Source organism: Schistocerca cancellata, chromosome 1 (assembly GCF_023864275.1).
Source record: "Schistocerca cancellata isolate TAMUIC-IGC-003103 chromosome 1, iqSchCanc2.1, whole genome shotgun sequence".
In the NCBI taxonomy this organism is placed as follows: Eukaryota; Metazoa; Arthropoda; class Insecta; order Orthoptera; family Acrididae; genus Schistocerca; species Schistocerca cancellata.
The window spans coordinates 820028795-820046729 of NC_064626.1; the positions used below are offsets into that span (position 1 = coordinate 820028795).

Genomic DNA, 17935 nt, shown 5'->3' on the forward strand with positions numbered 1-17935 from the left:
GTTCCTTTGTGAGATCTGGTGATAGTCTAGCTAGTAGATCTTGTCTGGTAGTGGTAGCACTAATTTCGCCCCCAGATTTGGCGTGGGAGGTTTCTATGACACTCAGCAGTTCTTCAATTAATGTCTCAGTGTTTGCTACGCACATGCGTCTCGGAAGGATCTGCGGTTCTCAGTGACAGTTAACTGTCCACAATTCACCGAATCAGTTCTTAAATGAGATGGCAGAGGCTGGGATGACCAAGTTGTTCTTCAGTGGTGTGCTTCTCTTACATTCCACTACAAGATCCATGGGTTGATACGTGGCATGGCACACGACAGTTACCTTTCTAGTGCAGACTGCAGGAATGATCACTTCATCCAGCACATATAGTCTCCACACACTCAGATGCGCATCTTCCTGCCCACATTATCTCATCTCGTCTAGCATAATCTTCAAGCGACCACAATCTACAATTGCCTGAGAAGCTTTCAAAAAGTCCCATCCAAGGATGGCGTCATGATTACACTCTTCTAAGATGATGAATTCTAAGGGCTGTGTACGGACACTTATACTCACATGAATGAAACATCTTCGTGTAGGTTTTACGTACTTCCCATTAGCCTTCTTCAGCATAGACGTTTTATTATTGACGAATACGGTTTTCTGCAACTGGCAATGGTACTTCTTCGAAATGACTGAATATGATGCTCCAGAGTCCACAAGAGCTTGGGCTGGTCGGTCATCCATGAGGATATCCACGTAGTTTCATATCATTTTTGTAGTGATCGACGGTGGAGGATTTTTCTCTTTGGCAGCCTCACCTCCAAAGAAGGTCGCGCCCTTTAGTTTACCAGGTTGTGGCGGCTAGGTGATCGGTTGGAGCTTCTAAACGGCGATGGAGAGGTTGACCAGTGTGTTGGGGAGCATCCTCTCCAGCGGCTAGCTTGTGGCGATGGTGACCTATGTTGTCCTGCATCCACATCTTCTTGTTCATCTTCATCGTCCCAGAGTTGGCATTGGCTAAGATTGGTCTGCTGTATTCTGGCGCGTGTGTCATCAACATCAAATATCTGACACCTTTCTCGACAATAGCGCACCACGTGTCCCAGCCGCCCACAGTGGAAACATATTGGTTGGTTGTCCTGGGTCCTCCAGACGTCAGTCTTCCTTGGTACCCAAACAGATTCCTCATGCAGCATTGTAGAAATGTAACTCCACCTGGGTCTGAATTTTTCACCATTTTAAAGGGAAATGAAGGGCAAGAGATTGGGTTCAATGTCTGTTCCACTTCCTTCCTTATGACCTCTTGGAGCGTGTCGGTTTTTTGCTCGCCATGCAATCCAAGTGCCTTCTGAACTTCCTCTCTCACTATCTGATGAACACTTGTGAAATCAGTTGCTTCCTCCATCACAGACATTGATACGACGTTTGGAAGCCATTCAAACTTCTTGCATGTAATTCTTTTTTGATGTGTTGTCTCGATATACTTGCATCATTTTATGAAGTCGTCTGCTTTCGACACCTCCTTCAGGAGCAGGGCTTGATACATGTCCTCAACAACACCATTCATGAGATGTGCAACCTTATCTTCCTCCTTCATTCTAGGATCCACTATTTTACACAGCTCCAAGATGTCTGAATGTAGGACACTGTACACTGCACTTTAATTTATTGTAAGTCTTGCACTTCCGTCATTGTGTGTCTGCCTGGAATACTTCCTAGCTTGTGAACTTCACCTCATTGTTCTCACACCATTGCCTGGCAATGCCGTCCAAGTAGAAAAATACGTTAGCCAAACACACGGTGTCATCCCATTTGTTAAATTAGGCTATACGCTCGTATACCTTCAGCCACTTGTTAGGATCTTGGACATCGTCACCAGAGAACCCGCAAGGATGTCTCATGTGGTGGCACACAGTTGCTGTCGTTCACCAGAGAACCCGCAAGGATGTCTCATGTGGTGGCACACAGTTGCTGTCATTGCAACATCCTCTTCTTCTTCTGTCTCTGATAGATTGCGATCTGTTGAATATGGCTCGAACTCTGGTTTCTCGCCACGTAAACGGCGGCTCTGTTGTGGCCTGATGGGAGCAACTGTGTCGTCGATAGTGTGCTTCATCACATGTTCCAATACCCAGTGCCTCCACCAGAATAATTTCACATAGAAGAAGGTGTAATTAGATGAATGATGAACACTAACTTCACTTAACGAAGGTTTATTCAGCACTTGCACATACAAGAGCATGGAGCAAACTGCCACCAGCCAGAACACATACAGTATATATATGGCTACAGAACATTCCAGTACAATGATTCTTGCTATTTGTGGATTCTTCTAGAATGTACTTGAACTGAATATAGAAATTAAAATTGTACAGTCAAGGTGAGTTTTGAACTCGCGCAACAGGTTAGTATCATAACCATTACACCACGGTGCTACTCAGTTTCTTCTGTGATTATATTAGGGGCTTGAAATGTTTAAATCCACTTAATTTCACTAATGAGATTAATGACCTGTCTGCATTCAGTGTGTGACAAAACAAAATTTATTATTTTTATTATTGAACTTTAGAAATTGTTGTTTGTGAACATTTGTATTACTGTGCCTATGTGCTTATATTGCTTATATTCTACCTAATGTTGTTTAATCTGATTTATACATCAGGAACTATTTATTACTTTATTTAAGAAAAGTGCACTGGTACTGTTGACAGCATCCCCTAAGACAATGCAGATACAGAGCCAAACAACTTTTATTTCAAAATATTCAACCATAGAAGTTTCAGTGGTAGTAATTTTGAGAATTTATCCTGCTGCTCGTGATCCCAAAACAATGTTATTCACTACAGTTTACCTGTTACTAAGGAATTACATACCTAATCTAATCAGGTTCATTAATTAGGCCATATCTAAGAAAATGTCTGTTTCTAAAACTATTACCTGTTACTTATTACTGTCTTGTCTTATGGCATACTATTCAGTGAGCTATTCAATTACATCTCAGTGGGTCTTGTATCTTTTTTTGCATGTCTATTACTAATTAAGTACTCAATTATCATATTTATAAAACTTTACCTTGATATAACTTCTAAAGTGCTCTACATTAAGTGAAAGTATTAATACTCAAAATTCTGATGGAAATTGAGATATATGTCTAGGTTTAGTGTATGACTATTGGATGTATGTATATCTTTTATTTTAATAAATATATGTGGCGATATATCGCCATCTTTGGCATCTCTACTGTGCCGACCATTTGGACACACAATATATCAGTTAGGAGGAAATTCTAGTGACTTTCTGTCAAATCTGCTTGGCCTCTTGAGATGGCTACATGGAAATTACCTGCTCATCATTTGTGACAGCACCCATCCACAGCTTGTGGTCTAGTGGCTAGCGTTGCTGCCTCTGGATTACGGGGTCCCAGGTTCAATTCCCCACTGGGTTGGGGATTTTCTCTGGCTAGGGACTTGATGTTTGTGTTGTTCTCATCATATCATCATCATCATTATTATTATTATTATTATTATTTGTGACAGTAGCTAGGCTGGATTGTGAAAAAATTGGACTGTGTAAAAATTGGGATTTTGTACGGGTGCTGATGACCGCACAGTTGAGCACCCTACAAAGCAAACGTCGTCATTTGTGACCGCATCCTCACCGTCTGCCTACATGGTTTGTGCTATCAGGCATGCACACCAGCTGTGCTCGGTAGATAAACTCACAAGTACATCTTCTGATATGTATTTGCTGGTGGCTTATTCTTCTCTTTGCCATAGGTCTACCTTTAAACACTTTTGCATTTATTTTGTAGCCGTAGTAGAAAAAATAATTGCTTATTTAAGTATCTAAGGCAGTGTACAAACACACACACACACACACACACACACACACACACACACACACACACACACACAAACCCTGCTAACTGTTATTACTTTCTTTACTATTCCAACAATACATTAAAATTGTATAGCATACATATTACACTTGTTTTGCTTGATTTCCTCAAATAAAATATGTGACAAGTAAAAATTCATATTTATCTTCATGCAGGCCTGATGATTATATGACCGTAAGTGAATGCTTGCAGCTGCAGTACCATCAGTCATTACGACACCATTTGCTGCTATTATATGCACGAGAAATTCTTATGCTAGACCTGCACATTAATCAGACAGTGGGCATTATCCCCCTGGAGAAAACAGCTTCTCCTCTGGTGCAGGTAAGTTTTCATGGAAAAGAGAGAGAGAGAGAGAGAGAGAGAGAGAGAGAGAGAGAGAGAGAACTTGTGTGCGTACGTGTAGCTTAAGAATGCAGATGAATTTTTAGCTTTTTAAATTTTTGAAAAAGGCCTTCAGTGTATGAATATGGATTACTGGAAAGAGAAATGGTATGAATGAGATGCACAGGTACGAAACATGTGACTTGGAGATGAAAGGGAACAGGTAACAGCCGAGTGACAGCAGGGAATCCATTTCAATAGCATTGCTAAAGATGAACTGTAGAACTGTATAAAAGTAATGGTAATGTGCTATGGGCATAACCACATGGATCTGATTATTATTTTTTACTGTGTAGATCTTTTACATCACCCTCTCCCATCTCCACTGCTTCTAAACCCTGGAAATGGCAACTGGCTATGCAAGATGTACTTAACCTTATTTATGTAACTTTCTGCCTTTTTTTCTTCCATTCTCCTCCATATCATCCTTTCTTCCTGAAGTCCATGAAAGGATCAAAATCTTCTATTCTGTTTCTTGTACACGAGTTGTGTATGGAGACTAACAGCAGACTGAAAGCCAAAATATTAAATTCTGCGTTTAAAAGTGTATTACCATATGTGAACCGTTCAAAGTGAACAAGGCACTAGGCTCCAGCTAATCAACGAATTCCTGTTAAATATTACATTGAATATATTATAGAATTAGCCTCTTTTCGAACTCATATTTATCAAAAAACTCTTGTGTGGCAAATAGCCATGTTTGAGTGGAAAAGGAGTGCAAGTGACACTTGTTGATAAAAACTGACCAGGCACTAGTAGAACTACCGCACTGAGGATTCTTACAAGCTTAATTATGTATATAGACAGTTGATCCATTCCAGTAATTGAGAATATCGACCATTTTTGCCTGTTACTGACATTTTTGCTGGCAAGATGTTGGTTCCAGGGATTCCAAAATTTTGGAGAAAGTTTTAATTTCAACAATATAAATGTGACATAAAGTCATGCAGTTGGCAGGCGACCATCATTATAATAATCAATAGTTCTGCATTCAGGCTGATTGGGTCACAATGGTAAAAGTCTAACATCAGGAAAGGAATGACTTTATTGTCCATGTGACGCGTTTTGGAATTTAGCCATAATGACATTTCCAGGAGTGGTTACTGTGTGCAGATATGGCATTTCAAGTTGTATGTGAAACGAATATTTGCAGACTAGTCTGCACCCACACTGCATTCTGACAGGTAACAGTGCCATATTTTCATCTGGTGGCAGGAAGTGGAATATCTTTTTTCAGCGTATTCTGTGAGAGTACAGATTAATGAACGTACTTATGGTCTTTCAGCATCCTGCAATGTATACAGCCTGTGTTACAGCACTTGGAATACTGTCAGTTTAATTATAACCACCCGATATAAAACAGCTTCAAAGTCTGATTACATTACAAATGATTAGTTAATGCATTTAATATTATCTGCATTTAAGTGGATAGGTGAGAAAAAGTGAAGGAAAGTTTTGAAATTATGCTTAAAGTTTGTTGGAAATCCGAATAGCTCTTATTAGGAAACACTGGATGAATATAAACTATGTAATTTGCACTCTATTTTAAGGAAAAGCTGGTCTTTCACACTTTTAAATGTTTATGATGTTATTCAGTGATATAATGTTACAGGTACATTCAGTGATGGTATCTATATATATAGATACTGTCTGCAAACTGTATTGCGAATAGATTTAGAAGTAAAGAAGCAATAAATTAAAACGTCATGCCTGATGCTGAATTTTGTCTTCATAAACAGCAAAAATGTGCTAAGTGATAATTTTTTCCTTTCATCATTTTGTGGCAGTTTCAGTGAGAAAAAGTTTTGTTAAGGATTGAAATTATGTGTAATTCTTGCTGGAAGTAACTAAGTGCTCTTTCTCAAATAAACGAAGAATGAAGTCCTTGTATTTCCTTTTATTATTATTATTATTATTATTATTATTATTACTACTACTATTACACTGGAGATTGAAGCTTGACTAATAATAATAGATCATTACTTCTGAGTCCTTTCCTTAAATGTTTCTCTTCCTTCAGCATCTATGCACATTGTCATTTTTTTCTTCTGCCACCTTTTTTCTGGATGAAGAATTTAGACAATCAGATAGATATTCTGCTACATTTTTAGTGTGTGTGTGTGTGTGTGTGTGTGTGTGTGTTTTCCTGCCTACTTCAGTTCTTGATTTGCTTACTGATATGTAAATACTATTCTTCTGTTACTAATATATATACACTCCTGGAAATTGAAATAAGAACACCGTGAATTCATTGTCCCAGGAAGGGGAAACTTTATTGACACATTCCTGGGGTCAGATACATCACATGATCACACTGACAGAACCACAGGCACATAGACACAGGCAACAGAGCATGCACAATGTCGGCACTAGTACAGTGTATATCCACCTTTCGCAGCAATGCAGGCTGCTATTCTCCCATGGAGACGATCGTAGAGATGCTGGATGTAGTCCTGTGGAACGGCTTGCCATGCCATTTCCACCTGGCGCCTCAGTTGGACCAGCGTTCGTGCTGGACGTGCAGACCGCTTGAGACGACGCTTCATCCAGTCCCAAACATGCTCAATGGGGGACAGATCCGGAGATCTTGCTGGCCAGGGTAGTTGACTTACACCTTCTAGAGCACGTTGGGTGGCACGGGATACATGCGGACGTGCATTGTCCTGTTGGAACAGCAAGTTCCCTTGCCGGTCTAGGAATGGTAGAACGATGGGTTCGATGACGGTTTGGATGTACTGTGCTCTATTCAGTGTCCCCTCGACGATCACCAGTGGTGTACGGCCAGTGTAGGAGATCGCTCCCCACACCATGATGCCGGGTGTTGGCCCTGTGTGCCTCGGTCGTATGCAGTCCTGATTGTGGCGCTCACCTGCACGGCGCCAAACACGCATACGACCATCATTGGCACCAAGGCAGAAGCGACTCTCATCGCTGAAGACGACACGTCTCCATTCGTCCCTCCATTCACGCCTGTCGCGACACCACTGGAGACGGGCTGCACGATGTTGGGGCGTGAGCGGAAGACGGCCTAACGGTGTGCGGGACCGTAGCCCAGCTTCATGGAGACGGTTGCGAATGGTCCTCGCCGATACCCCAGGAGCAACAGTGTCCCTAATTTGCTGGGAAGTGGCGGTGCGGTCCCCTACGGCACTGCGTAGGATCCTACGGTCTTGGCGTGCATCCGTGCGTCGCTGCGGTCCGGTCCCAGGTCGACGGGCACGTGCACCTTCCGTCGACCACTGGCGACAACATCGATGTACTGTGGAGACCTCACGCCCCACGTGTTGAGCAATTCGGCGGTATGTCCACCCGGCCTCCCGCATGCCCACTATACGCCCTCGCTCAAAGTCCGTCAACTGCACATACGGTTCATGTCCACGCTGTCGCGGCATGCTACCAGTGTTAAAGACTGCGATGGAGCTCCGTATGCCACGGCAAACTGGCTGACACTGACGGCGGCGGTGCACAAATGCTGCGCAGCTAGCGCCATTCGACGGCCAACACCGCGGTTCCTGGTGTGTCCGCTGTGCCGTGCGTGTGATCATTGCTTGTACAGCCCTCTCGCAGTGTCCGGAGCAAGTATGGTGGGTCAGACACACCGGTGTCAATGTGTTCTTTTTTCCATTTCCAGGAGTATATATATATATATATATATATATATATATATATATATATATATATATATATATATATATTAAGAACTTCTACTTTCAAACTCAGGTGTCTTTAACATTTTTTGTTTATTTACTGTAATACATTATCTTTGATGTATTATAAATAATGTAGGTGACCATGATATACAAATCTCTTCTTTGCTACTTATTCCAGAGATCTCACCCATTAATATTCTCATGTCAGGAGCATACATAAAACACAGTTTACACAATTATTAACAGATCAGTGCAATTTATATAATTTTTGACCAAAATTTGGCCACTTTCAGTGCATTTTCCGTTGCTTGGTTAAGGTCTTCTTTCGTGCAGTTGGCTGGACATGGTCAACACTGAAGCTTGTGTTGAACAGCCTCTTCTTCCCTGCAGTCTTTTTTCAGTGTATCCCCATTTTGCCAGGTTAGTCCAGGATCTGACCTCAGCCTATTATAGGATTTCCAGATTGGCCAATTCTCATCATGACCAGGAGGGGAAAGATTCTGAAACTCTTTTCCAGTCAGTAAGTTGGGATGTCTCAGCCCTCTGTAGTTGCAGCCGGGCTTCTTCATCAGTGATTGTTAGTTTCTCCGATGTTCTGAGGAAACTTTTCCTTGACCTAAGATGATGTTGGTAGGTTTGTTGCCCATGCTTGAGATGCTTTTTGTCGTGTTCCAGTTTCGTTCTTTCCCTGTTTGCTGCTATTTCTCTTCAAACAGGTAGTGGTGCAATTCCTGCAAGGTGGTAGAGCCATTCGACTGGCAGCCTGTTGTAACTCTGCATGTGTTGTTCAGGGCAATATCTACCTGTTTGGCATGTGTTGACTTATGCTAAACAGGACAGGCGTACTCTGCTGCGGAGTAGCATAATGACATTGCAGAAGTTCAGTTGGTTTCAGTTTGGCTGCCCCACTATGATCTGGCCTGTTTTCTCAGTAGGTTGTTCCTGGTGGAGACTTTTGATTTGAAATTCATGCAGAGTTTTTTGAACGTTAGAGATCTGCCAAGTGTTATTCCTAGATATTTTGGAGTGTCACAGTGTTCCAATTTGAACACTGACCATTCTATCTCTAACTTGTGGGTGGTTTCCCTATTTCTCAGACGGAAAGCACACACTTGTGTCTTTGATGGGTTTGGTTTAGGTTGGTTTATTATGTAATATTTTGATAGATCTTAAAGAGCAATATTTAGGGTAATTTCCATTGAACTGAAGTTGTGCTTTGGATTGCAGGGTGAGGTCATCAGCGTGCAAGAAGCTATGGGACTATGGGTTGGTCATTAGTGTATATTTAACAGAACTGAAGCCAACACACTCTTAGGAGGGTCATTTTTCTGTAGCCTCCATCAGATGCACTGTCCTTGGAGGTCAATGAAGAATCACTGGTTCTGCAGAAGATTGGTGATTAGCCTCGTGAGGCTGAAATCCTTGGTTAGGTTGTAGACCTTGTCTAATAATATTTGGTGGTTGACAGTGTCATATGCTGCTAAAAAGTCCGCAAATACCTCTTCTGTCACCGTACAGGCTTCAAATCCATCTTATATGAACTGTGTAAGACTGAGGTAATTGTCCTGTGCAGCTTTTTCAAGGGTGGAATCCGGCATGCTGAGGTATAAGCAAGGGATCAATAACATGTGAGAGACAGTTTAAAATCATTCTCTCTAGCAGTTATTAAAGGCAACACATTAGTGCGATTGGTTTAAAATTCTTTGGACTATTTCTTTCTTTACCTGGTTTCAGTATAGCAATTACCAGCTCTTCAGCCATATCTATGGATTTATTGAAGAGTTGGAGAATCCAGTCCTTTGTTGCTAGTCCAGAGTGCTTGATTTGCTCAGTTAGTAGTTTGTGTTCCATTTGCTTAGTGGGTGATTTTTTGGTATGTAGTGGTCTTAGTTGGATCATTGCCGAGGCATCACAGAAGTCTCCAGGTCTTATGATTGTCTTTTTTCAGATCCAGGTTTTCTATTGTTTTAATCCATTTTTCACTTTTTGATTCTCTTATAGAAGAAATGGATTTTTTTGTTTTTATAGTAGTTTCACTGAAAGTGTTTCTCTAAATAAGGTGCTATATTCTGTAAATAAGGCTGCCTGATGTGATGTGAGACCAGGGATGTAAGATCTTCGACAACCATGAGGGATAGATATTTTGGAACATCTCTTTACGGCCATGGTCAACATGTCATACTGCTCTGGTGTTGGTTCTATAAAAGACACTTTTTCAGACATCTGCCATGCCCACACAAGACTGTGAGTGTCACACCATGTACTGTGATCTTTTACGACTTTACAGAGAAATGGTGATATTGCTTGTATCATTCAGCTCAGTGTCATGTATTTGTTTGCATGGTCAGTGGTCTCTAGTAGCAGCACTACAGCAAAATTGTGTCAGTGCCTCTTTGGAGCATTATTCTGACTCTGGCTTCTGTAGCTGATTGCGATAGAAGTCTTGTGCAAAAACTTGTGAAGATGTCTGGTGTGTTTTTGTACTGTTCAGGGCTCTCTGTCATTTAATTTCGGCTTATCAGCACATTGATTGAATTATTTTGTATTTTCCTAAATTTTCACCTCACAGCAAGTGTGTAGAGCACCTTTAAAATTTTTCTGGTGAATTGCTGAACTTGTGGAGCCCAGATTTTTTTTTTTTTTTTCCCCATGGTCTTTGCTTCCTGTTTGTCTTGCGTCCCCCTCATATAAGATAGATACCTCTTCATCTACATGTCTCAAAGCCCCCCTCCCCCCAACTATTTACTCTTTCGTTCCTTGAAGAATGAACTTGGTTTTAAAAGCTATAATGCTGATATTATTCAGTTTTATGTGTTTGTATCAATTGTTGAGAGATTAGCACTCAGTAAACATAAGAATTTCTTATTCTTTGTGTGTTACACATTTTCTCTGCACTTGGATTCCCTTGGATGCATATCCTAATGTCATGTGCAATACATTCAGTGTGCTGTCTGGAAACTTTTGGTCACATAGTGTGTAATGTTTGAAGACTTCATTTATTTTCTTGGCCAATTATAATCCACATGTTGTTAAAATGATTAAATGTGAATTTAGTTTCATCACACATTGCATACTGCATTTTATAAGATGCAGCCCACATTCATGTCAATTAAAAGTATCTTGTTTTGCATTTAAGTGTATGGGTACACATACATAATTTCTGCAAATCCTAACAACACTGATAAATGAACAACTATTAGGAAACAGTGTTTCACCCTTGAGATGAAGGGTACTCTAATTTCTTAATATTTATTTTATTTCTGTAAGTGTTGACTGAAAATGTGGCCACTTTAAAGAAATTAAAATGTTCGCTTAGACATTATTGATTACTTAGGAGCTTACAATCAGTGCATACCACATTTTCCCCCCCAATTGCCATGGACAGTCAAAGTAATTTACTTGCATGTGGCACAGTGTTCACACCATTTGCTTTGGCAATTTTCTTTTAAGAAATAATTTTCTAATCTCATATTGAATGGCCAAGGGAAAGAAATATCAGTGTTGATGTTCATTTTATAAGCAGTATGAGAGGCTTGTTGGTAGAGTGTATCATTCTGATATTGGACTATTTATGTCGTATACATGCGGGTCTAATTATGAATGAGTTTGCCTTTCAGTATAAGAAGTGCAATGACAAAATGTTAAAATAATATTATGAGAAGGAAAGTTGCTACTCTCCATATTGCAGAGATGCTTAGTCGCAGATAGGCACAACAAAACACAACAGCAGTCTCGGGCAACTGAAACCACACTGCCAGCGCTGTGTGGTTTCAGTTGCCTGAGACTGCAGTTTTGTGTGTGTGTGTGTGTGTGTGTGTGTGTGTGTGTGTGTCTATAAATGTGAGAGCCTTTATGTTGTGCCTATCTGCGACTCGGCATCGCCGCTATATGATGAGTAGCAACTTCCCTTCTCATAATATTGTTACATTCCATCCTGTATTTTCCTTTGTTTGAAAATGTTAAAGTAGTTTCAGAAAGTGTGTGATATTGTATTCCAACATTATGCTGCATGTCATGGTCAATATTTTTCATCACATTTCGACTGGCCGTGCCATACATGTTTTCAACAGTGTAAAATCTAAGCCCATCTTTAAAATTAGACTTTCTGCTTATCATTGTGCCACTAGTGCTGCTTTGTGTTGTGTAACACATTGCAATCTTGAAATTTTTTCAGTGTGAATTACCAGCTGAAAAGAGCATCATGTGCTGGTAAGTGTAATTATTGTATAAATTGGCATCTGTATAGAGGGCAGATGAGGGGTGGGGGGCAGATTTGATTCTTCTCTTTTTTTCTCCAGTCCTCTGAATGAGGTTCATACCAAAGTTTTTTTTTTTTTATTTAATCTCACTTTGTGCAGAGACTGAATCTGTAACTCAATCTTTTTCTTCTTGCAGCATTCACTCACTTTGCTATTTGTTAGTCATTTAATACTTCACACATCTGTTATTTTCTCTGGTTCTCTACACATTTTGTTTTCTCTTCTCGTATAAGCTTGAGTCTCACTTTTTCCTGTTCTTTACAGTATCTGGTGTTTTTTTCACCTTGTCATTCTTGGCACATCATTTGACCTCCTCCCCTAAAACTTGCTACCACTGTTTCTTAGCTGTATCACTACATCATACCTCTCTTTGACATTTCCTGTCACCGTTTTAGCTCTTAATTTAACCTTCCAATGACACCTACACCATTATGAATACCTGTTTTATATTTTCTTCAGTGACATAGAATAATTGGATTAAAGAAACTGGGGTAGCCATTTTTAAAAGCATCTGTTCATTACCTGATGTTTCCTTGTTTTCTTCTGTGTACAGTGTGTTGCCCCAAAGACACTAGATATTTTTTTAATGAGACATTTTAGTGAAAGCCTCTAACAATATTCTGTGTACGTCTATCATGCTTATTTTATTTATTGTTTTACATTTGCTGTTATTAGAAGAATGAATTGAATTTTATGGCATTGTGATAAAATGATGCAAATGATACTTGTTGGCTCCCAGGTTATATCAGCTCGTCAGAGAGATATACTATATTGTCTGCATGAATCTGGAAGCGTCAGCGTGAAATTTAGACGCCGTCAAGTCTCGTGTGCTGCATCTCCACTGGATGCTGCTCCTGGTAGCATTAGCAGCATTGGTGAGTGCGGTGAATGTTACAAACAATGATACCTTTTGCTTTCATGAATGAATTTGGTGACAGATGAAGACATAAAGGCTGGGCAAACTTAACATATGTTGACCTTTACACTACCAGACTGTAACACAGATTACTGAACTTCCAGAGGCTTTTTTTGAAATGTACTCCATCTACCCATTGCCTCCAATCTCACTTACTCCAATAGTGTGTGAGTTTCCTCATACTCTCATTGTATGATTCTTCCTCCATCCATGTTCTGTTGTCTGTTGAACTATGAGGAAAAGGGAAGTTTTGCTGCAAACATTTTAGTTAAAATTATATACTCAACTAAAACTCAAGTTCAGTGTAAGGAAAATGCTCTAGCATTTGAGACACCTGAGCAGGGGTCATGCATCAGCTTGTCTTTGGCTCTTTTTTCCATTTCTCTTGTGTCTTGATATTTGCCATATTGTAGCTCATTACTGTCAACTACATTCACTATATGATGCCTTTTTTGCCAATTCTTGTTTAACTCTCATATGTACTGTTATTGGAATATCCATAATATGTTTATGTTTAGTTGGGGAACTGCGCCATTGTAGACGCAGTTATCAAAATAGTGCAAAAAACTTCATTATGTATTTATATTATTAAACTAAGTATATTTCATTACCATAGTTACTAACCTATAATTAGTTGACATGCAACCGTCTTTTAATACAAATCACATTAAATAGACTGTAAGATGATTAATTCCACATAATTATGGTATGTGAATGTGGACTTTCCTGGCATACACTGCTGATGAAATCTTCTTGTGCTTTGATCCAGGCAGCTACCTTAAAATTCAATGATGTTTCAACAAGTGTGACACTCATCAAAATGTTGCGAAATTTCAACACAGCCACCCAGATGGAAACCCTAGAGGATTCTATAATCATTATTATACATCGTACAAATAGCCTATGGTACAAATAGCATAACAGACTGCTGTCACATATCTGGTAGGACATTAGGAATCACCACGTATTCAAAACTAAAGTAAAAGAGTACCTTCTTGATCACTCGCATAATATCTCAGAATATTTGCATTCAGGGACATAAATTATGCTGAGCACTTATTTTAACATTAAACAGCTTTAACTTTCTTCTGGTAAACCTTCCGGGATGTAAGGTCGTGGTCCATGAAACTCTTCAGCTCCTAACGTTTCGTCCAGAGCTGCGCTGGACATCTTCAGAGTAGTGTATGTGTAGGGAGAAAGAAAGCACAAACAAATATTTATCAGCAAGGGCTGTATGTGACAGCCATTGCCAACAGAACACAGTAGCCTGTTTTTGTTTCAAACAAAATGGTTTTTAATGTGCAACATTGTGGGCTAATTCAGTAGAGTGGCCCCACATTAATCTAGTGTGATATTTGGTTTAACAGTATGTAGCAAAAGGGACCACAAAATGCACCTGTACTCCAGCTGCTAGAGGACTTAAGCTGAACTGAATATTGCACTAGATTAGTTATGGACCACTGTAACGAGGAAGAAATCATCTTTTTCTGTTGATACTGGGCATCACATTACATCTGAAATGTCTGCCAAAACAGCAGAGAAAATTTGTGTGGCAACTTTTAGGAGAGCCTGGAATTTTGTGTGTCCATTCAGTAGGGTGACCCTAAAGTAAGCTAGTTCCATATACAGTTTAACAGTAAGTATTAACAATCAGCACAATGAGGAGCATAACCAGCATTCCAGCAGCAGCTGAGTAGTGCCATTGTGTGTTGGTAGCATATAAGCAGTGTGACGAGGACTCCCACACTAGAAAGGACAATCTGGACAGGGGAGACATAGTGAACGAATGTTTAACAAACTTCAGAGTTCTATTGTTATTGAGCTATCAAAAGCAAGCGACATAGCCACATTACTAATACAGCATGCTACAGTTATCATATTCAAGACTTTTGTCAGACTGACTTGTGTGGCAGCTGGTGCTGAGGGGGATGTATGTAATACTGCTGGAGCACTGTTTATTCTTTGTGTTTTACTGGCCCTGTTAATAAAAAGCTTTAAACTGAATATCACACTGGACTAATTTGGGATTGAGCCATTGAATGTGTAGGTAAATTTCCTTCAAAAATAATTTTGATTGTAATGCAAAATAAACTGATGTTTTCCATTAATGCTGATCAGTGTGTGAAACATGTGATGATCAGTTTTTGTTTAGGCTGAAACCATCAAACACTGTAAAAAGAAGTGGCAAATACCTGTTGAAACAGTAGAGTAATGCACACGACAGCTTTTAAGACACACTTGATGTGTATGTATGTGTAAGTAATTCTCACAATTATCAATGTGAGTGGATTAGAACTAGTTGTAATTGATTCTTAGTATAAGTAATGGGAGCAGTGTGTTGTGATGGGTAATTTGACTTGTTCTCCATCCCTGAAGACCTTCCTTCAAAATGTTCAGATGTGTGTGAATTCCTAAAGGACCAAACTGCTTAGGTCATTGGTCCCTCGTCTTACAGACTACTTAAACTAACTTATGCTAAGGACAACACACACACACACACACACACACACACACACACACACACACACACACACACACGCGCGAGGGAGGACTCGAACCTCCGGCAGGACGGGCCGCGCAGTCCGTGACATGATGCCTCAAACCGCACGGCCACTCCTCATGGCAGACCTTCCTTCATAATAGAACACAATGTGTTACTAAATGAATGAAAAACTGAACTTTACTGTTGATCACTCAAGAAAAAGACTCCCTCTCTCTAGGTTATTTATTAAACTACAGATGTTGAAAATTCTCTGATGACATTTATCTGAAAAACAGTGCTTTAAGTATGTTTGCAAGGAATAGTATCCTTCTGTTAGAATACAAGCACATCAGAATATGAAAAATGTTTACACTGCTACCTGTGCTGTGTAAAATATCTGTGCTTGAAGGAGTTAAGCATGAAGTTCAGATTTCTACATGCCTGACTATAGGGTAGTTTCCCTCTTTGCTGAGTATTGCACTCATACAGTATTTCATTGTGCTTGCTTCCATTACATATTTAAGCTGATACTGTATCACTATAATTATTGCTGTTAAATTCATCAAGCAACATGCCAGTGTTATTATATTGAAAAATGTTATTTATTTCAGATACTGGAGCTTTGGCATCTGATCCATTCTTAGAAATGTTTTATGAACAGCGTTGTCAAAGTGAAGTCATAAGGCATTCGAAAGGATCAAAAATTCTTGGTATGGCGATAAGCCCAGTTTGTGAAAGAAGAATTGGTAAGTTGATAGATTGGAGTACTTTTTTTGCCACAATAAACATTTGTTTTCCCTTTCTGTCACATAATAAATATATTTTGGTTTTTCTAAGCACTGTTCATCAGCACTGGCAAAGTGGTGTTATTGGAAATGCAAGTAGCTGCAGGGGAAATTGCATTTCCATTGAATACCAGCCCAGGAGAACAAATGAGAAGATCCAAACTCTACCCTCGTCAGGAGACACTAGAGGAACTTGTTGGACCTCTTTTAAATGTATGTTTCTATCCATTTACTACTGATTTATGAGACTACTTTGAAGTGCATATTATGAAACAGTATGTGTTAGAATAAAATGGGAAAAATCAATTCCAGCAAATTTTCTTTGACAGTAACAAGAACCTGTTATTAAATACAGCTGTGCAAATTTTCTTATTTATGGTAGCACAGATTTTGTAGTGTATTCAGCTATGGATACAGTGTATAGTTTCTTCTTTCTTCTTTATGTCATGGTAAATTATTGTAATACCAACTGATTCCAAAATGTTGTCAATAATAGCCAGAAGCTTATTACAATGAGGAGAAATAACGTTACAGTTTGTAATGTAGCACTGGAATTTAGTGATCTTCAGGGTTTGTTAGAACAACATGGTGAGTAATTTTATACCAGGAACTTGTGTTTTTTAGTTGTTTATTACAAAGCTAGATCAGTAGTGACTCTGGAACTGTGGCAGATGGAACCAATTATATATTCATTAAGTTAAGTAGTCTAAATGTTGGCTTTCAGAAATACAATCTACTGTATAGTGATGGATCATGGACTATCTTACATGCTTGTTTATCACTTTCGGCATTAAACTTCAGCAATTGCTGAAACAAACATAGCAAATGCAGCCATGCAAATGTGTTAATCTAGATTCTTCACGTGACTCCCAGAAATAGTAATCCAGTAGTATCACACCCGCTGACCAAGTTAGCCAGAATACAAGATTATAACATCCAGCCTTATTGTTACACAAAGTATATACCAAGGTGATCCTGACAATGAAGGAAGAAGAGGGGAATTAAAATTTATTCTCAGTGATAATTTTCATGTGTGATTTGTGCCTAAAAGACACCCTGTTGTGTGTATATCTACAGTCACAGTAGCGAGATGAATTTAATTCAGTTATAATAAACGACTAAAGACGTTATGTCCCTGTCTTCATATCTCTAAGTAAATTCCTAATCACTGACTGAAAATTTGTCAATAGAATTTGTTTGCAACCTGCACAGGAGTGAGTTACTGTTCAAAGATATTTTGAATTTTTTATAATGTAAACATTTATTTCTTCAGTTTCAAGATATGTAAAGTAGGAAAGAAATTATTAAACTTAAAATACTGTATCATAATACAGTGTGACATTCCTGTTTGCCACTTTGCATTACACTGCGAACAGGAGCTACCTAAAAGTTTTACATGGTGCTATCACACGAGTCCTGATGTTCAGTAATTTGTAACACTTGTTTCAAAGTAGAATCAGAATGTGTGTGAATTTGTTTACGAATCCTGCTGTCTGGCACATTGCAAGTAATTGCATCACCAATCATTGTGTCACTATAGTACTGTCCACAGCTACATTGAAAACAACACTGTCATGT

At 39.4% G+C, this 17935-nt stretch overlaps 1 protein-coding gene across 1 annotated transcript in view; it reads left to right on the forward strand.

The window, feature by feature from the left end:
• LOC126188321 (WD repeat-containing protein 11-like) overlaps positions 1–17935 on the forward strand; it is a 209064-nt gene that overhangs the window by 63558 nt on the left and 127571 nt on the right. Inside the window, exons 7-10 of the mRNA XM_049929917.1 lie at positions 4037–4205; positions 12914–13049; positions 16184–16318; positions 16410–16570. Of these exons, the coding sequence (XP_049785874.1) occupies positions 4037–4205; positions 12914–13049; positions 16184–16318; positions 16410–16570 (601 nt within the window). The remainder of the gene's footprint in view (positions 1–4036; positions 4206–12913; positions 13050–16183; positions 16319–16409; positions 16571–17935) is intronic.